The sequence below is a fragment of the Mytilus trossulus genome, chromosome 8 (genome assembly GCF_036588685.1).
Source record: "Mytilus trossulus isolate FHL-02 chromosome 8, PNRI_Mtr1.1.1.hap1, whole genome shotgun sequence".
NCBI lineage: Eukaryota > Metazoa > Mollusca > Bivalvia > Mytilida > Mytilidae > Mytilus > Mytilus trossulus.
The window spans coordinates 46,901,821-46,923,749 of NC_086380.1; the positions used below are offsets into that span (position 1 = coordinate 46,901,821).

The 21,929-nt window shown below is 32.2% G+C and overlaps 1 protein-coding gene across 7 annotated transcripts in view; it reads left to right on the plus strand.

Moving 5' to 3' along the window:
• Positions 1 to 359: 359 nt before the first annotated feature.
• LOC134681043 (DNA replication ATP-dependent helicase/nuclease DNA2-like) overlaps positions 360 to 21,929 on the plus strand; it is a 194,399-nt gene continuing 172,829 nt past the window's right edge. The window contains exons 1-3 of one of the 7 annotated variants that reach the window (XM_063540428.1): positions 360 to 385; positions 7,830 to 7,966; positions 10,276 to 10,311. In XM_063540428.1, coding sequence (XP_063396498.1) covers positions 7,898 to 7,966; positions 10,276 to 10,311 — 105 coding nt within the window. In that variant the 5' untranslated portion in view covers positions 360 to 385; positions 7,830 to 7,897. Of the gene's footprint in view, positions 451 to 488; positions 636 to 7,829; positions 7,967 to 10,275; positions 10,312 to 21,929 lie in introns of those variants that run through there. The other 6 variants (XM_063540430.1, XM_063540429.1, XM_063540427.1 and 3 more) reach the window with 6 other exon arrangements.

Sequence of the window (21,929 nt, forward strand, 5' to 3'; positions counted from 1 at the left end):
GAAAAGAGTTTTAAAAAACAAATTATAAGATAAATAATATGTTCTAAAACACAAGGAAAAGTAATCTCATAATACAATAATTAAACGTAATACTGGCTGTTATACATAATAGATGATAAAATAAATATGTAAATAATGTTTCATTTTTTTCTATCAATTTTAACTTTCTTGTCGCTAAAATTATTTTCTTTTGCATATTCTTTTAATATTTATTGCAATAATTAATTCTAATTAAAAAAAATATGTTTTCTTGTCGCTAAATAGTTCTTGTCGCTTGTTGTCGCTAAAATAATTCTTGTTGTCGCTTCTTGTCGCTTGTTGACGCTTGTTGTCGCTAAAATTTTTGTTGTCGCTAATTAGTGAGACCGACCGCCAAATACGACAGGTAATAAAATTAAAAAATGAAAAGTTCACTGTCTTCACTGGTAATGATTTAAAAAGTTGCAAAAGGTAAAAATATTTGTATTATTGATGAAGTCTACATGATGTTCGTGTTTTTTGTTCATTAATTGTGAAAAATCAGTAGTTTTACATGGGTTGGACACCACTTGGACGAATCCACGGACCTGCAAAATGGCAATCCAATGAATACAAACTCGATGGTTTTCATAATTTACATCAATAAACTTTAACAGGTTTGGTCAACACCCACAAACACTTTTTTCGATTCATGGGGATTATAATAATTTAATAAAAACACTGGACTCCCTGATATGGCCCTATGGGGCCGTAGTGATAGTCCGACAGCTCAATAGTCGTACGGTTCGATGGTCCGACGGTTCGATAGTCCGACGGTTCTATAGTCGACGGTTCGATAGTCCGACATATCACACCGGATATGATATAAATAGGTTACACTACAGACCTGAAAATGGTCTCTTCATTAAACTAAAATTTTTAGGAAATCCATTGAAGAATTAAAAAGTTATTTTAGTTTTAATATATCGACACATATACGGGCCCAGGTCATTTCATGTCCACTTTCAGGTCGTTGGTGTATCCCGATATGGACTTCTTAGCCCCTAAGAAAGACCGTATACAATAAAGATCGACTTGTTTTGGAAGAGAAAGTCGCTTAATTACACCACATTCGCCAATTAGTTGAAGCGTTAAATAAAGAAAGATGCTTATTAAACACAGGGTACATTTTATATTTCAAAAACATTTACAGCTATAGGTATATTCGACGTTCTGAATCCTCTAGTCCTATTAAATAAACCTTGGTAGATATATATCGTCTTCATTCGACGTTTTTAATCGTGTCTTTTTTACTATCAATTCTGAACGGGCCCCATTCTGAACCACGAGACTTTTGATTGTTAAAAAATAAAATTCCGATAAGACAGCTGTGAAGGGATCCAGTGACGAGAAGACGGACCTTAGGACGAACGAACAAACTTATTTTAAGCCTTCTGTGTCTTAACACAAAACCCGAAGTTAGATTTCTACTTCTAATTGAAGAAATCATCTTACTATAAGCACAATGGCACAAATCGACAATTCTACCAAAATAGCTTCCTGCGGGAGCTTATAAAAGCTCCTACATTTGAGGGAAATTCATTGTTTATTAATCAATATTATTAGTACCATCCAAATTTAGCTTAGCTATAAATGTTTCAGTATAAACCTGTGCGAGACGTATTGATTATGATCATTCTATTTGGTTAAAGTTGATTGATGTATATGCAGGTGCTTACCCTTCCGGAGCACATAGGATCACTCCCGTTTTTGGCGGCGTTCGTGTTTCTCAAGTCTTCAGTTTACAGTTTTCTATGTTGTGCTTTGTGTACTATTGTTTGTCTATTTGTCTGTTTTTTTTTGTAGCCATGGCGTTGTCAGTTTATTTTTGACTTATTAGTTTGAATGTCCCTCTGGTATCCTTCGCAGTGGCGGATCCAGGAATTTTCATAAGTGGGGGCCCACTGACTGACCTAAGAGGGGGCCTGCTCCAGTCACTCTTCAGTGATTCCCTATATATATAAGCAACCAATTTTTTACCCCCTGGCCCCCCCTAAATCTGCCCCTGCTTCGCCTCTCTTTTATGAATTGCTATTTCATTTTTATGATTGTTTTTTCTTAGATGTTCAAGACATCTCTCCAAGTGATTTATTACTGCAAACACGATATGGGTGCGCATGCAATATTCGATACAGTGGTACCTGTATGATACGACACCTAAGTTAAATTACACAATTTGTCGGACTAAAAAATAATTTCTTTGTATATATTCTTGTGATTCCTTACTTACTCAGTTGTTATTCATTAATATTGCTTGCTAATTATCAAGGTTTACGCTTCATATTAAAATAAGACAATGTGTTTGTGATTCCCAACGACACAACTCTCCATCCAAGACCACATGTCGTTAAAGTAAGCAATTATAGCTAGGTTACTGTATGATCTGCAACTTGGAGAATGGGATAACACTATAAAGCAGTTGGGGGCTTCATAAAGGGCCCCTAAATTACCAGTATGACCAGTATAAAACAATTCAGATGAGAAAACCAATAAAAGAAAAACAAGCGTGAATATACAGCAACAAACAAAAACCACAGCCGGGTTAAACATTTTTCTGGATCCAAGATTCCCTTAGACAGTGGTGGTATACAGCACGATAAAAATCAGTTGAAAACGACCAAAAATCAGTTAAAAACGACCAAAAATCATCAAATTGATATAGGCCAAAAAAACATTTAACAATTTTAATTATATCAAATAATTTGATAAAAAATACACAATAAAAACATACAGTACCATGAGTCCGTTTCCTGGTGTAAGTGGTATAGCGTTATCGCTAACATTTCTTTTGTTCTTTGCATTTTTTTTTGGGGGGGAGGGGTAACGGCATTTAGTTCTTGTATTTGCATTAGAAGAAGAATGTGTTACTTATCCGTTTGTGCTTTATTTTTGCATTTGTTGGTGATGAATTTCATTAATTAATCAAATATTTTCATGCAAAACACTATAATCAAATTTGGAATTATTTACTAGTATCTTGAAAAATATCACAAATTGTCAGCGAAAATTCAGTAGTTTTCATAACTAAATAGTTTTATCAAAAAGTTCACTTTTAAAATTACACAATGTTTAAAGAAAATACAATAACGTGTTAAAACTGAACCACTCCATAGCACACTGCGTTCCAGTATTGGTCTAACTTTCTCGTTCCATTATTATATTCCTCTTTCAATCTCATCATTCGTGCTTCTAGATTTCGCCATTTTCTTTTTCTTTTCGTTAAGTAGTCTGTAGTGTAACCTATTTAAATCATATCCGGTGTGATATGTCGGACTATCGAACCGTTGGACTATCGAACTGTTGGATTATCGAACCGTTGGACTATTGAACCGTCGGACTATGGAACCGTCGGACTGTCGAGCGGACCCCCCCTGATATATAGACGTGGACATCGACAGTCCTTCTAGTCCTCCTACCACTATCTGAGACCACTATGGACAGTTCTTGGTCCCATCCTATTTCTAGTCCGACCATATCAATGACATAGCAGAAGATGTAAAATCAGAAATAAGTCTGATAGCAGAAGACTGTATGGTATAGAGAAATAGAAAATGAAGATGACTGTAAAGACATGAAAGAACTTGGTAACTGGGTGACACAGTGATTAGGGTATGAGATTCGAACCAGATGCAACATGATGACATTGATGAGGGAGGATAGGAGGGGTCCTGATCCCGAAATCCCGGGCTTAAAACACGAAATCCAGAGGTCCCGAATCTAAATAACTTAAATCCCAGCCATACCTGCCAACTTTTCAAAATTCCCATGGCATGGGGGTTTTACGTGAAAAATGGTTTATATAGTCCTACAAAACCTTCAAGGGGCTTTCAAATATATTCTAATGTGTTTTTTTGGCTTCTTCCTGCTTTAACAAGCTCATAGCCATTGTTAAATTAATTGTTTTCTTTAAAATAGTGGACAAAGTTGATCTTACAAAATTTCCATTTGTGAGCCTCCATGGTGGAAATCCCCCGCAAATAGTGACAGTTGGCGGGTATGCCCAACATCCCGATATTTGAAAAAAAAGAATTCCCAGATCCCGAATGGGTCAATTCCGAAATCCAGAGCTTTAAAAAAACATCTAATCCTGGGGTCCTGATAAAGGTCCTATCCCCCCTCATTGATTTAGAAAGAAGAAAATAACACTATTTAAATACACATTAAAGCCCTGGATCCACCTATGATATATATGCAACAAATCTTATAGGACATTAGGTTTAATAAAAAGAAAGTTATCAGCATATCCACTCGAAGTTGAACTCCAGGCATATAAAGGACTGATACGACCTGTCTATGCAAGCACCGCCTGGGACAAACATCAAATATATCTTCAGGACCAACTGGAAAATGTACAGAAAAGAGCGGCTAGGTTTATAACGTCTAATTATAACTACGAACCAGGAAGTATGACTTCAAATTTAGACCAGTCACAATTACCATCATTAAAAGACTGCTGACTGATCCTGTGTTGTACCAACTGACCAACTGAAAAAAACATCAAGGACAACAAAGAACATGCATAGTCAACATTTCCTCAGACTTCAAACGGATATTTTCACCAAATTCAGACAGTAGAAGAACCAGCTAAAACCTTTAGAGAAATTGTAAGGGAGGCCCAACTTAAGGAGGCTTGCGGGTATAAGATTTTCAGAAAAAAATTAAACATTTATTTTTCATAACAAATTTTATTAATTACCTTTAGTAGTTGTTACTCTATCATATGGTACAAAAATCATTCCCAAAAAATATTTGTGTTGTTCCCAGCTATAAAATATCAAAAACTCCAACCTCTCATTTTATTTTTTAGGAAATTCATTTGTATGAATATACAAAATGTATATAGCTTCAGTCAGTCTGCACGGTTAGCCACTAGTCCGATGCCCCAGACTAGTAAAATTTCATTCGGACTAGTAAGTTTTTGCAAAATTTTGTTTGGCCCAATAAGAAAAATGTCAGAATATTGGTCTTCGGACTAGCAGTTGAAAAAGTTTTTGGTGCAGACTGGCTTCTTTTATATATGATATCAATCAATCAGAACACCTATTTTTATGCCCCTATTATGGGCATTATGTTTTCTGGTCTATGTGTCTGTCTGTTCGTTTGTTCGTCCATTCGTTCTTTTGTTCGTTGGTTCATCCATCTGTCCCGCTTCAAGTTAAAGTTTTTCGTCTACATGTAGGTAGTTTTTGATGAAGTTGAAGTCCAATCAAATTGAAACTTAGTACACATGTTCCTTATGATATTTCTAATAATAATGCCAAATTAGAGATTTTACCCTATTTTCACACTCCACTGAACATAGAAAATAATATTGCTGATGAGGCATCTGTGTATTTAGGACACATATTCTTGTTTAGTCCAAGGTTACTCTGACTTCAAATGGCTGTTTTGCCGGACAAGCTGGGCCCCTGAGTGAACTTGTCTGTCAAAATAGCTGTTGGATGTCAGAGTAATCTCTTACTAATTCTTGTTTTATACTTAAAAACAAGCATGAATAATTACTATAAAAAAGAAGATGTGATATGATTGCCAATGAGACAACTATCCACAAAAGACATGAAAGACCAAAATGACACAAACATTAACAATTATAGGTCACCGTACTCACTTTCTCATGTGAAAGAAATCAAATGATGGGCAAGCACTCATACTATTCAGGCTTATGTCATTGTTTTAAAGCTCTGAGTTAGTAAGATGTTTTCAACCTTAGTCACAAACAAAAGAGAGTGGTAAAGCAAATGCAAAGAGAAATTAAAAACCAATTGTTCTGAGAGCCATGTATGGTCTTTCCACCAGTTAGGATTTTTTTTATATTAAAATTTGGTTTTAAATGTCAGTTGTAGCGTTAAATGGAACGCTGATTCCAAAAATGTATGGTTTCTATGGAAAACAATATAGATAAGAGAGATAATTATTTACTTCGGGCTCAAACAATGTTATTTCCGGTATAGTTTGATTGTTTAATTGACACTGATTCCAAAAATATATGGTTCTATATACTTTTACATTAATTTAGAACAAAAAATAGCTACTTCCGGTAAACAAAAGGTCACTTCTGGTTGGCTTTTACAAGATCACATTGCTTGTAACCTTTTGCAAAAAGTCCCATGTCTTTATCATGTATACATATGAGGTACATGTAAAAGCAAAGGTGAAAATCTATAACATTAATTTTGTCTATGACCTTGAGCTCAATTTCAAGGTCAACATCCAAGGACCTCTATTCAAAAGACCCCAGGCCTCTACTTTATATTGTTAATGAGTTATATTACCATACAACTATAAATATAAGATATAAAAGGGGGAAAACTTGCACCAAATGTTTACGTACCCTTCAATCTAAAATTCAAGTGTTATGATATGTCCCAACACACATTGTGTGAAAATATTTTGTCGATATCTTATATGATTTCTGAAAATAAGAGTAAACAGGACAAAATCAAAATTTTGAACATGACCTTAACCTTTGACCTTGACCTCATTTTCCTTTTTTTTGGACCAAGGACCTCAAATCAAAAGACCCTAGGCCTTGATCACTTATTGTTTTCCATTTACAAATTTATTTCATTTATTTTAATACAAAAGGGGAAATAACTCTCATATGGAGTCTTCGTAAAGCTTCGGTCTAAATAAAACGTAACATCCTGAGGATATAAACGAGCAATTTGGAAAAATAAATTTGTCGCTTTCTTTTACGGTTGCGGAGGAGATCTGATAACAAGAAAAACAGTGTTTGGGGAGATATCTCTTACAAAGAAAAGTGTTCGGTTAAACAGGGTCAGTTCAAAAGCGTATAGACTGTATGACAATGTATGATATCATATACAAAAATACTAAGCGACATCTTTTGATACATTTTTACACCACAAGAAAAAAATTAGGCTGAAGAAAAAAAATAAATAATCAGAACAAATTCAATAGGTCTTTCCACAAGGAAAGGTAGGCATGGTAAGACCTAATAAGGTACAAAAACCCATCTGCTTAAAACAAGTTTTCATCAGTTAATTATTTGTTTAAACAGTTAACACTTATAAAGGAACTGATCATTCTTCTGCTTACAGGTTCTCCAAACTTTCAAATGTAAAATATTCATACAAAAAATCAAGTCTATATTTTTTTTATCTGGCAACTGAAAAAAATGTAACTTAAATTAGCTTTTTCAGCATGTTTGAAGCTAGGCTCTAATTGAAACTAGTTACTATTCGGGGAAAATGCCCCTGACTGGTACATTTTTATGTAACTTCCTCCAAAGTTGCTGACTAAATTCAAAATTTGTTTTAGCCAGAAGATACTTTTTATAGTATTTCAAATGATGCAGCATCATACAAGTACAATTGTAGCTTGGTACATGTACATATATAGAAAGATATATCATCTTATCACATGATTAAAACACACACTTATAAGAAGATGTTTTACATAAAAATAAGAAGATGTGGTATGTTTGCTAATGTGAAAACTCTCCTGGTCAGATGCAGAGATTATGCCTTCAACAATGAGTAAAAATCATACCACATATAGTTAGCTTTAAAAGGCCCCTAATTAAAGAATCAATGAAATGTAAAAAAATCAAATGAGAATTATATAAACTAATAGTAATACCCTGATTTATGTACAAATGTAAAAAAACAATGAAACAAAATACAAATATAATATACAGCAACAAATGATATTACTGAATTACAGCTAGCTCCTGACTTTGTGACAGGCACATAAAGATAGTGGAGAAGTTGAACATTTATAATCCAAATCCAATCAGTTATGAATCTTATTTACTGAGTCAAGTTATTGAACTTTTATTAATTTTAAAGCAGAGAAAGAAGAGGATGATTTAGTAATAACCAATCGACTTTAGTGAAAGCCTGGAATAGATCTAGATATGCCAGCAAGTGAAAAGAAGTCCAGGAATGGGCCTTTGTCCTGCAAAAAGAAATCATTAACCTCTGAGGTACAGTACATGTAGAGTTATTCATGTATTTCTAAAAATTAAATTTGAGATGGATATGGGGAATGTGTCAAAGAGACAACAACCTGACCATAGAGCACACAACAGCTGAAGTCCACTAATTAATACAGCGAGAAACTACTGCTCCTGGAGGTAGTCTGTCTGGCAGAGTTCATGTGACCTTGACCTCATTTTCATGGTTCAATGATATTGTTTAAAAGTGTATTCTAGACCAATCATGATAAATATATAAATTTATAGGAGAGACATTTCAGGATTTTTTTTATCAATAATGCTGCATTAGTCAACACGTTTTGTTTTTAAATTTTAGTTTCACAAGTTTCTAATGCAATTTTCTTGATAAATAATGAAACAAAATATCAGGTATCTGCATGTATAACACAGTTTTCATAATATCTCTCTTATATATAATTATAAGTAATAGGATAACTATATTTGGTATGTGCGTACCTAGCAAGGTGCATACCTTTCAAGGTCCTCATGCTTGTCTAGACAGTTTTCAACCACTTGACCTTGATCTCATTTCATGGATCAGTGAACAAGGTTAAGTTCATATCTCAGATAATATAAGCAATATTTGATGTATTGATTGAAAGGTGTACCGGTACATATCCAACTGGCAGATGCCTCTGGCCTTGACCTCATTTTCATGGTTCAGTGGTTATAGATAAGTTTTTGAACTTTGGTTTGTTTTTCCAAAACTGTATGCATTAGGTTTACTGTATTTGGTGTATTGAATTATTGTAAGGTGTACATGTCTATTTGGCAGCTGTCATCTGACCTTGACTTCATCTTCATGGTTCAATGGTTCAAGTTTTTGTGTTTTGGTCTGTTGTTTTAATACTGTTGCAACTTTATTTGGTGTATACAAATGTTTTCTGATGTACAATGTACATATCAGTTTGGTATGTTTTATTTGACCTTAACCTCATCTTAATGGGATATTGCTCAATGTTTATTTTTTTAGGGTCTTTTTCTAATACTATTAGCAATAGATCAACTATATTTGGTGTATGTGTACATTAATTATTGTACATGTATTTTCAGTTTGGTTTATCTGACCTTGAATACCAAGCATAAATAGTGATTACCTTAGCTGCATTTGGCGCAACTTTAGGAATTTTTGTTTTTTCAACTTAATAATTGTTTGGATTTCAACTATTTTAATCTGAGCGTCACTGATGAGTCTTATGTAGACGCAAAACATGTCTGGCGTATCAAACTATGAGCCTGGTGCCTCTTATAACTTGTTGAACTTATTTTCTTGGGTCATGTTAAATGTATGTGATAGCAAAGCATACAGTTTAGGACTATCAACAAAATAGCAATGGTAAGTAAAGAAGACAAGACATTTCATCATGTGCATTCTTGTTTATTAAAAACATATATTCCAGTTTACGAACAATAACTCATAAAAGCTATGAACAGTTTTCATGAAACTGTTGTGAAATATTTATATCTATTGATTTGATCTCCTTTTAGAATTTTTTTAATTTTAGATTTTACGTTTCTGAGTTATAGTGTTTTATTCATTAAATATTTCAAAGGTGGATTTTCAAGTTTTGGACAATAAGCCAAAAGTGTTATTAAAAGGAGTAGGTCCAGTAAGACCTCTTTTTGGCCCCAAAATATAGCGGTTTTACAAAATTGTTTAAATGTAAACTTTTACTTAGTAATTAGATAGTAGAATGGTTCTGCTACATAAATATGGGCTGTTTTTGACAATACAATGCACATATATTGGGTACTAGCACCATGAAGTCGTGCTTAATTACTAAAATCTTCACAAGTCCAGCATTTTAGTTAAATTTTAGACCGTTTCTGGGTAAAACGAAAGTGGCCGCATTCGTGTTCATCCAAAATATTGAAATGTAAGTTGTATTTGATGATAAAACATAACATATGTAAAGATTGAGGATGAACATGGATGTGGCCACTTTCGTTTTTGACAGAAACCATCTGAACAGTGACATTTTTTCGGATATTTGGTAGTTTTTTCATATTTGAGCTTGAATCGGATCGTTTTTAATGACTTAATAAGTTAAAATCTTGCACATTGATTAATTGAATCGTATGAAAAAGACACTTAAGTGTTTAAAAAGTGGTCAAAATCTTTCGTAAGATGAAACTGAAATTTGAGGCCAAAATCGGTCCTTACCGGACCTACTCCTTTAACCTACTTTTAGGGCTTTTTTGTATAACTTTTTTAAGCATACATTGTATTGTGCTTTCAGCGATGATAGAAAATAGACATGTATTATTATAAATGATATTTCTTACCATAATTTCAGGTACAGAATCAGAAATCAATTTCCAGCTTTTTTCAGGTACCTATTTTATATTTTTGGGATACAACTGCTTTTAAGCAATCTGTAGACTTATACCATTGACTCAGGGCCATGCCCTCACGTCAACGGTTTTATTCTAAACGTTGAGAAACATCTCAAATTCTTGAGATTGTCTTGCTTTGCCAGAATGGTGTAAAAAACAAAAGGATTGAATTTAAACAACTGTCCTATAATAATCTTCATGTGTCGATATTTCCCTTGACTTGTATGTGTGTTTTTAACAACACGGAAAATCAGAATTAAGCAGTATTTATATTAAGAGTTTTTATACGCCCCTCAAAATTCTGACGGGACGTATTATGGTATACAAATGTCCGGTGTCCGTCTATCTGTCCGTCCATCTGTCCGGCGTAAACATGTTGCACCCTAACTTGAGAACGACTTATCCAAATTTCATGAAACTTAACATAGTTGTATCTTATGATGGTCAAATGATCTGTATACTTTTTGGTGAAAATAAGATTAAAGCTTTTTGAGTTACGGCACTTTGTAACTAAAACAGGGGTGTGTTTTTTGCACATGTTGCACCGTATCTCAAAAAACGATTCTTGATTATGGCTTAAAACTTTAAACACTTCTTAGTTATATTAATCTCAATACCTGTATACTTTTTGGTGATGATTCAAAATTTTATTTTTGAGTTATTGAGTATTTTGTAAAAAAGGGGGAGTTTTTTTTTACATGTCGCACCATATCTCAAAAACAATTTATGATTATTGCTTGAAACTTTACACATGTCTTTGTTATATTAATCTAAAGATCTGTATACTTTTTGGTGATGATTCAAAATTTCATTTTTGAGTTATTGAGTATTTTATAAAAAAGGGGGATTTTTTTTTTACATGTCGCACCATATCTCAAAAACGATGAATATTGCTTAAAACTTTACACATGTCTTTGTTATATTAATCTAAAGATCTGTATACTTTTTGGTGATGATTCAAAATTTCATTTTTGAGTTATTGAATATTCTATAAAAAAGGGGGAGTTTTTTTTTACATGTTGTGCAGTATCTCAAAAACAATTTATGATTATTGCTTAAAACTTTGCACACTTCTTTGTTATATTAATCTAAAGATCTGTATACTTTTTGGTTATGATTTAAAAAATCGATATATTATGGAGTTATTGAGTATTTTGTTAAACAGGGGAGGTTTTTTGTACACGTCGCGCTGTATCTCAAAAATAATTTATGATTATTGCTTAAAACATTACACACTTCGTTGTTATATTAATCTAAAGATCTGTATACTTTTTGGTTTTGATTCAAAATTTTATTTTAGTGATATTTAGTTTTTGTAAAAAAAAACAGAGTTGGGGGTTTCACATGTCCCGCTGTGTCTCATAAACAATATATGGTTATTGCTTAAAACTTTCTCAGAAACTATTTATGATTATTGCATAAAACTTCCACACAAGACGTCGGGAGTATCATGCGCTCATGGTGCAGCCCGTTTATTATAAATTTAGAAACACGTAAAGGGAATTCACAAGTTTTGATAACATGGGAGAGTTCTCTGAATTCAGATAGATAAATCTATTTCTGTCATATAAGAACTGAAGTGAAGTTTTCATATATGTCACCGTTATGAAACTGATATTTGATAATGTACTTCCATAAAAAAATGGAGGTTGTTTGAATAACATTTAATATACGCTACAAATCACAAGTCTAGGGTTTGTTTATGTAATTATGCACATGCTTAAAATTTTCTTGACTTGAAGGGGTATCAGATTGAATAGTTGCTCTGGATTCCCCATTCCTTTGATTAATTTGAAACTCACGAGATCTTTTCTTTGTCTGTCTGCTATTGAGGGGAATTGTTGGTGCACAATTTTAAATCTTATGCATCATTTAAATTAAAATAAATGTTGTCCACAACGTAAAGTATAACTAGAACACCCCTTCACCCAAAATGCAGTCTTCCATATTATTGCTTAGAGTTGTCTCCCGTCCGTAAGTAACTTTCAGCAAACGACAATACATCGAGAAAAATTTACTCGTTCTGTTGATAGATGTCATATTAAATACGATCGCAATTTAAACAAAGAAATGTGTACTGAAAGGAGTCATGCCCACTGAACCAAAGGAAATTAAATATTTTAAGAGATAGGAATAGGGGTTCCACCTACAATTCACATAGGGAAATATGTGATAAGGTATGAAGTACAATACCTTCTTTCACTCTGAGTGACTGCTGTGGAATGTCAACTTGGAATTAATAGTACAAAAATAAAAGACAATACGTACATTGTTTATACACTTGTATCAAGAATTGGCTATTTTTAAAGTTGAATAACTATTCAGATTACGTAAATTACATTTTACAAGTATTTTACACGTGCAGTTGAAATATTTTTGAAAATTATACTAATACCTGTATCAATGAAAACAATGGCAATTGTATCCCTCAGAGTAATCAGCTCTTTGATTTATATTACAAATGAATACATGTTATATAGGAATCTGATGTACAGTAGTTGTCGTTTGTTTATGTAATATATACGTGTTTCTCGTTTCTCGTTTTGTTTATATAGATTAGACCGTTGGTTTTCCCTTTTGAATGGTTTTACACTAGTAATTTTGGGGCCCTTTATAGCTTGTTGTTCGGTGTGAGCCAAGGCTCCGTGTTGAAGGCCGTACTTTAACCTATAATGGTTTAATTTTTAAATTGTTATTTGGGTGGAGAGTTGTCTCATTGGCACTCACACCACATCTTCCTATATCTATATAGAAAAAATATGCATCTGGCATAATAATATTAACATCTGTATCTTTTATTAATATAAAAAAGAAGATTTGGTATGATTGCCAATGAAACAACTATCCACAAAAGACCAAAATGACACAAACATTAACAACTATAGGTCGCCGTATGGCCTTCAACAATGAGCAAAGCCCATACCACATAGTCAGCTATAAAAGGCCCCGATATGACAGTGTAAAACAATTCAAACGATAAAAATAATGGCCTTATTTATGGTAAAAAAAGAATGAAAAACAAATATGTAACACATTAACAAACGATAACCACTGAATTACAGGCTCCTGACTTGGGACAGGCACATACATAAATAATGTGGCGGGGTTAAACATGTTAGCGGGATCCCAACCCTCCCCCTAACCTAGGACAGTAAAAGTTATACATTTGAGTGACCCAGGGCTGAGCATGATTACTGACACTTGTAATCAATTAATAAATGAAGAATTTTTGTGTAATCAATTAATAAAGTTCTGATTACTCTAATTTTTGTTTGAAATCAGTATTTGTAATCAATTACTTTATGAAAAGTAATTACATTACTTTTCGATTACTGTCAATCATGCTACAAAATAGCAAAAAATTATAAAGTTAGTTATACACAATTACCCCGGTATGTTGCTCAACTTTTTTTATAGTAGAAATTTTAAACTTAACTAAAAACAGCTTACAAAGCATTGTTACCAAATTTTAAGTTCACAGTTGTTTTCTAGATGAAATCTCATATTATATACTGAAGATAAGAGATCAGAAATATTCAATAATCCAATCAGATTCCATAAGATCCAATAACAATAGCCAGTCCACAGTATGATAAGTAATAGGGGTAAACTGGGTAGGGAGAAAATGGCAGATATTTTAAATTGATATTTATGCAATAACGAATAATAATTTGCCGATTAAGGGAGATTAATGGTATACCACCATCTTGGATTGTACAATTACAGTACAAAATCGGTCTAGTTATTTGCCCCAATCTGCAAATTTAGAGACAGATTTGCAATTCAATAGTTAGACTGTTTTTTTCTATTTGAAGAAAACTTGTTAATTAATCGTATTATACAAAATATTTAAACAAATACATGTATCAATTTTTTGGTTTTGAAATAAAAAAAAATCAAATTAGCCATTTAAGGGGTGATAACTCTTTTAGTACAAAATTTATACTGGGCTATATTTTTACTTCTAGCAAGAAAACAAGTGTGGTGACACCATGTTTTCTTTTTATTTTCTTAAAACATATTATAAAACCTTTCTTCTCACAATTTATTTCAAAATTCTATCTCATTCATAGAATTCTTTTTATGCACACTAATGTTTTTTTTTATGAACAAACTAACCAAATTTTGGCAATTTTCGATGACTCATAGCTTGAAAAATAGCATGGTGACCTATACTTTTTACTAAATTTTTGAAAAGTGCATAGTAAAATCTTTATTTTGGCAAATTATAAAAAATTCTGTCTCAAAAAATATACTTGTATTCTACCTTAAAAGTTTTGCTATAATTTCAAAAACATGTCGTACTGTATTAATATAGTTTTCTGTATAAATATAGTTTTCTGTATTAATATAGTTTTCTGTATAAATATAGTTTTCTGTATTAATATAGTTTTCTGTATAAATATAGTTTTCTGTATTAATATAGTTTTCAGGTCTTTCATTTGCGTATTTTTAAAAGCGATACAAAGTTTGGGCTTCAAAAGTTCATATAATTATTGACTTTATACAGAAAATTTGTTCTTGTAAAACATTTGATAATTCACAAATAATATGTGATTTTAAAGTAAAATCATTTCTTAAAACACTGCAAAAACACTCATTCATATTGAAGAAGTGGTATTGTCAAAAAGTTTCATTGCAAACATCGAATTTCCTCACAAAATGTTATCTCACACTATAGATAATTATGTTTGATAATCTTACTGGTAAACTTCATTTTTTGCATATTACATTTTTGTACTGATATGGTATAAAAAAAATAATTAAAGTATGGAAAATTGTATGTATAATACTAACAAAAACTAACAACTGTATAAATATGTTTATTTACTAATGTAAAGGCCGGGATAAGGTACGGGTACTTGATGTTTTTCAAATAACAAATGTACAGATTTCAATAAAATACATTAAATTAAAAAAAAAAAGAGAAAAAAAGAGATGACACTGCATTGCATCAATCAGTTATTTATATTAAAGGATTTTTTCGAAAAAATTTGCTTTCATTCTTACTTAATTTTTACGGCCCGCAACAAAGTTGTCGGTGATTTATAGTTTTACCCTTGTCTGTCATTCCGTCATTCCATAATTCTGTCATTCCTTCATTAAGCGACAAACCATTATATGGATTTTCATTCTAAAAGCCTTCAGATATTGGTTTGATTTTTGTTATGTGAGTTAACCATGATGAGTTACAGATCAAGTTTAAGTTTAGTTTTGCTCCCCAAATTTTTGCCGAAATTATGGGCTATGGACTTTGATAAATTGTTGAAAATTACAGTTATACAGACTTTTTTCTAAACGCTTTAGATATTGGGCTGATTTTAGTATATGAGTTACTCATGATGAGTTTCAAAACAAAGTTTAAGTTAGGTTCGGGTCTGCTTATTTTTACTGTAATTTCAAGCTTTTGACTTTGATAAATTGTTGAAAATCAAATTATAACCAATATATATTTAAAGTGTTAAAAAGGGATACAAGTATCTATAACTGAATAAAAAGAAATTTTAATCATTGTTAACGCATAGTCATTGGTTCATTGTCAAAATGATTTTGTGTACTTTCTTAATTATCATAAGAATCAACAGTTACTGTTAAAAGCAAAATTTCCAACTCTTATTGAAAATTATGCTTTGAGGAATTTTAATAGAAATAAGCTTACTATGTTAACGTAGTATAGAAATTAACTTAAGACTCATTTCTTAAAGAGGCACTAGCTGTCAAATTTATGGTCATCAATTTGCCTCAAATTCTCATATATGATTTATAACAATGTAAAACATTGATCCAAACTATCAAAAGTCTTAAATAAACAATTTAGTGGGTTTGTTTCCTGTGTATTTTTAGTCCAGATGCCATCAAATTAACTATTGAGTTGACTTAAGATGACCATATAAGCTATGTAAACATCAATATTGGTATGACGTTGTCCTTGTCGTCGTCCGAAGACATGTGGTTTTTACACTATAACTTAAGTATAATTAAATAGAAGTCAATGAAATTTAAACACAAGGTTTATGACCATATAAGGAAGGATGGGAATAATAAAATAATAACCATTTTTATATACATGAAATTAAAGACAACTTCAGATTATATATGCCCCATTCTATTTATTTGTACGTCCTTCTATCCCACTTCAGGTTTAAGTTCTTGGTCAAGGTAGTTTTTGATCAAGATGAAGTCCAATCAACTAGAAACTTAGTACACATATTCCCTATGATATGATCTTTTAATTTTAATACCAATTTAGAGTTTTGACCCCAATTTCACGGTCCACTGAACATAGAAAATAATAGTGTGAGTGGGGCATCCATGAACTATGGACACATTCTTGTTGTAAATATGACAATAACAATCAAAACCAAGGAGTAAACAAAGATTCTAAAAACCAAAAGACATAATCATTTACACCACTAGTTATAAATAATAAATAAGAAACACCAGGAGCTCCACTAAAAACCGGGAGTGAAGTCAGGGGCTCTGGAAGGGTAAGCATTTTCTGCACCATATATAGCACCCGTTGTGTTATTTCTTTGTACAGTTCGGTAATGGTGGAAGGTTATGACTGCGGAACAATATCAGATATGATTTCTGACATACTTTTGAGACCTATCAGCTCATGATGGCGATCGTAAAATTTCTTGAGTGATGACCTTAATTTTATTGATTCATAGCCCTGTCTTAGCAACTTTTGAGAAAGCAGTATAATACTATTCCATGTTCAACAAAATCAACATACTTTGAGCTAGCTCTAGAGTAACGTATAAATTGAGACATATATACTCCATATGCTGGTGCTGCTGGGATGTAGCTACACAGAAATGGAAAGTTGACTATAGGAAAATTAAAATTATCGTGTTAGTCATACATTTTGGTATTTAACCTTAGTACAATCAGTAGTCATTTCGAGAAAAACGTCTAAATATGAGGCAGATTTATCTGTGTCGGTAGTATCATTAATTTCAAGTTCACTTGGAATTATCAAATGTAAGTGATCAGTGAATCTATTATTAAAAATTTAAAGACAGTACATCATCAATATACCAAAAGGTAAAATTAAAAGACTGGACTATTTTCTTTTCTCCTTTCTGTACAAGCCCTTGGATAAATTCTGCTTTAAATTATATCAACATGTTGTATGATTGCCAATGATACAACTATTTACCAGAGACCAAATGACATAGATGTTAGTACCTAACTGTATGACCTGCAACGTCACTTTTACCATTCTAGAGTTGTGCCCCTTTGCAAATGAAAACAATGTAGATGATTTTTTGTTTCCTTCTCTAACTTTAATTTGCCTAAAAAAATGTTATTAAATTACACACAATGCTTACTACCACAAAATACAAATCAAGTTTGAATTTTGGTGGTGTCACTTCAACCGTTCTAGAGTTATGGCCCATTACAAATGGAAAAATAAGAATCTGATATCTGTTCTAAAAATATCAATTGTAAATGATAAAAGTATTTTTTCTCATCACTTGGCGTGCGTCGTCCGTCATCGTCCGTCGTCCGGCGTTAACTTTTACAAAAATCTTCTCCTCTGAAACTACTGGGCCAAATTCAACCAAACTTGGCCACAATCATTATTGATGTATCTAGGCTAAAAATAGAACATAGGGGTAAAATGCAGTTTTTGGCTAATAACTCAAAAACCAAAGCATTTAGGGCAAATCTGACATGGGGTAAAATTGTATATCAGGTCAAGATCCATCTGTCCTGAAATTTTCAGATGAATCAGACAACCCATTGTTGGGTTGCTGCCCCTAAATTGGTAATTTTAAGGAAATTTACTGTTTTTGGTTATTATCTTGAATATCATTATAGATGGAGATATACTGTAAACAGCAATAATGTTCAGCAAAGTAAGATTTACAAATAAGTCAACATGACCAAAATGGTCAGTTGACCCCTTTAGGAGTTATTGCCCTTTATAGTCAATTTTTAACCATTTTTCATAAATATCCATAATCTTTTACAAAAATCCTCTCCTCTGAAACAACCGGGCCAAATTAATCCAAACTTGGCCACAATCATCATTGATGTATATCTTGTTTAAAGTTTGTGTTTTTTTACCTGGCAAACCATCCAAGATGGCCGCCATGGCTATAAATAGAACATAGGGGTAAAATGCAGTTTTTGGCTTATAACTCAAAAATCAAAGCATTTAGAGCAAATCTGACACTGGGTAAAATTGTTTATCAGGTCAAGATCCATCTGCTCTGAAATTTTCAGATGAATCAGACAACCCATTGTTGGGTTGCTGCCCCTAAATTGGTAATTTAAAGGAAATTTTAGTTTTTGGTTATTATCTTTAATATTATTATAGATGGAGATAAACTGTAAACAGCAATAATGTTCAGCAAAGTAAGATTTACAAATAAGTCAACATGACCAAATTGGTCAGTTGACCCCTTTAGGCGTAATTGCCCTTTATAGTCAATTTTTAACCATTTTTCGTAAATATCCTTGATCTTTTACAAAAATCTTCTCCTCTGAAACTGCCATGACAAATTAATCCAAACTAAGCCACAATCGTCATATATGTATCTAGTTTAAAGTTTGTGTTTTTTTACCCGGCCAAACAACCAAGATGGCTGCCTCGGCTAAAAAGAGAACATGGAGGTTTAATGCAGTTTTTGATTATTACTCAAAAACCAAAGCATTTAGAGCAAATCTGAAAAGGGGTAAAATTGTTTATCTGGTCAAGATCTATCTGCCCTGAATGGGACAACTCGTTGTTAGAGTGCTGCCCCTTAATTGGTAATTTTAAGGAAATTTTGCTGTTTTGGGTTATTATCTTGAATATTATTGTAGATAGAGATAAACTATAAACAGCAATTATGTACAGCAATTTAAAACTCAAAAATAAGTCAAAATGACCAAAATGTTCAATTGACCCCCTAAGAAGTTATTGTCCTTTATAATCAATTTTTAACAATTTTCATAAAATTTGTAAATTTTTACTAACATTTTCCACTGAAACTACACAGACAAGTTCATTATAGATAGAGGTAATTGTAAGCAGCAAGAATTTTCAGTAAAGTAAGATGTACAAACACATCACAATCACCTAAACACAATTTTGTCATGAACTTTCTGCTTCCTTTGTTTATATATACCAAGGTGAGCGACACAGGCTCTCTAGTTTGTAATTGGAGTTATCTTCCTTTGTCCATAATTGTAGTTAAATCAACTATAACCAATGCTTTATACAATACAATGTTCATTGGAAAAAATAAAACTATCTTTACCTTTTTGTGCTTACAAGCACTTATATTAATTTTCTTCAGTTTTATCCCTTTATCCCTTTATATGATATGCAAGCTGGGCATCATCTGTCCCATGGACACATTACCCATTTTTAGCTCACCTGGCCTAAAAGGCCAGGTGAGCTTTTCTCATCACTTGGCGTCCGTCGTCGTCGTCGTCTGTTGTCGTTAACAATTTTTCAAACATCTTCTCCTCTGAAACTACTGAATGGATTTGAATGAAACTTAGCATGACTGTTCCTTAGTATATCCTGCACAAAATGTGCGCTTCGATTTTTGATCCGTCAAAAAACATGGACGCCGTTACTTAAAATAGAACATAGGGGTCAAATGCAGTTTTTGGCTTATATCTCAAAAACGAAAGCATTTAGAGCAAATCTGACAAGGGTAAAAATGTTCATTAGGTCTAGATCTATCAGCCCTGAAATTTTCAGATGAATCAAACCAAGCATTGTTGGGTTGCTGCCACTTAATTGGTAATTTCAAGGAAATTTTGCAGTTTTTTGTCATTATCTTGATTATTATTATAGATAAAGATAAACTGTAAACAGCAAAAATGATCAGCAAAGTAAGATCTACAAATAAGTTAAATGACCAAAATTGTCAATTGACCCCTTAAGGGGTTATTGTCCTTTAATGACAATTTTTCACAATTTGTTCATCATATTTGCTAACTTTAAAAAATCTTCTCCTCTGAAACTACTGAATGGATTTGGTTAAAACTTAGCATGATTGTTTCTTAGATTATCCTGCACAAAGTGTGTGCTTTGATTTTTGATCCGTCAAAAAACATGGCTGCCGTTACTTAAAATAGAACATAGGGGTCAAATGCAGTTTTTGGCTTATATCTCAAAAACGAAAGCATTTAGAGCAGATCTGACAAGGGTAAAAATGTTCATTAGGTCAATATCTATTAGCCCTGAAATTTTCAGATGAATCAAACAACCAATTGTTGGGTTGCTGCCACTTAATTGGTAATTTTAAGGAAATTTTGCAATTATTGGTCATTATCTTGAATTTTATTATAGATAAAGATAAACTGTAAACAGCAAAAATGATCAGCAAAGTAAGATCTACAAATAAGTTAATATGACCAAAATTGTCAATTGACCCCTTAAGGGGTTATTGTCCTTTAATGACAATTTTTCACAATTTGTTCATCATATTTGCTAACTTTAAAAAATCTTCTCCTCTAAAACTACTCAACTAAATTCAACCAAACTTCAACTGAATGATCTGTAGGGTGTATAAAATAAAGTTTGTGCTTTATTTTTTATTTCGTCAAAAAACATGGCCGTCATGGCTAAAAATATATCACAGGGTAAAATGCAGTTTTTGGCTTATATCTCAAAAACTCCAGCATTTAGAGCAAATAAGACAAGATGTTAAAGTACTTATTAGGTCAAGATCTACCTGTCCTGTAATTTTCAGCCGAAATGGGTAACTGGTTTTTAGGTATAATGCCCCTGAATTGATGATTTTAAAGAAATTTTGCAGTTTTTGGTTATTATCTTGAATACTATTATAGATACAGATAAACTGTTAATAGCAAAAGTGTTAAGCAAAGTAAGATCTACAAATAAGTCAATTTGATCCAAATTGTCAATTGACCACTTAAGGAGTTATTGCCCTTTAAAGACTTTTTTCACAATTTGTTCATCATGTTGACTTACTTTAAAAAATCTTCTCCTTTGAAACTGCTGTATCAATTTCAGCCAAACTTAGGCTAAATGAGTTTTAGAGTATCTAGTATAAATTTTATATTTCATTTCCTTGTATGTCAAGAAACATGCTCATATGGCTAAAATAGAACATAGGAGAAAATGATTTTTTTTTGCTTTTGAAGAAAATAGGACGATTTAAAGAACATTTAAATAAATTGAAAAGCCTAAATAATCATTGATGAGAGATTTAACCAAAAAAATTCAGGTGAGCGATTCAGGCTCTTGAGAGCCTCTTGTTTTTGTCAGGGAAGGGCTTTTATATATATATATGTCTAAGACTAAAATCTAATTTTCTTTCTTTTCACTTTTATTCAAGGTTTTTTAAAATTTATTTAAGAGATCTCAAATTGTTATTATTTCTTGGATATCTCGGTCTAATATGATTGGTTCATTAAAGAATGTGTCAACAACAGAATTGTAATGGCCAATATTGTTAACTATACCTTTACATGATATATTATGATGTCTTAAGTATTTAGCTAGACAACAAATTAATATTATTAACAGATTTCTAAACCTTTAAGATTACTCACATTACACACAGGTAAAATTTCTCTTTCTGCTAGCTCTCCATTGTTAATAAAAATTAATGTCCCTCTTAAGGGAGACAACTAA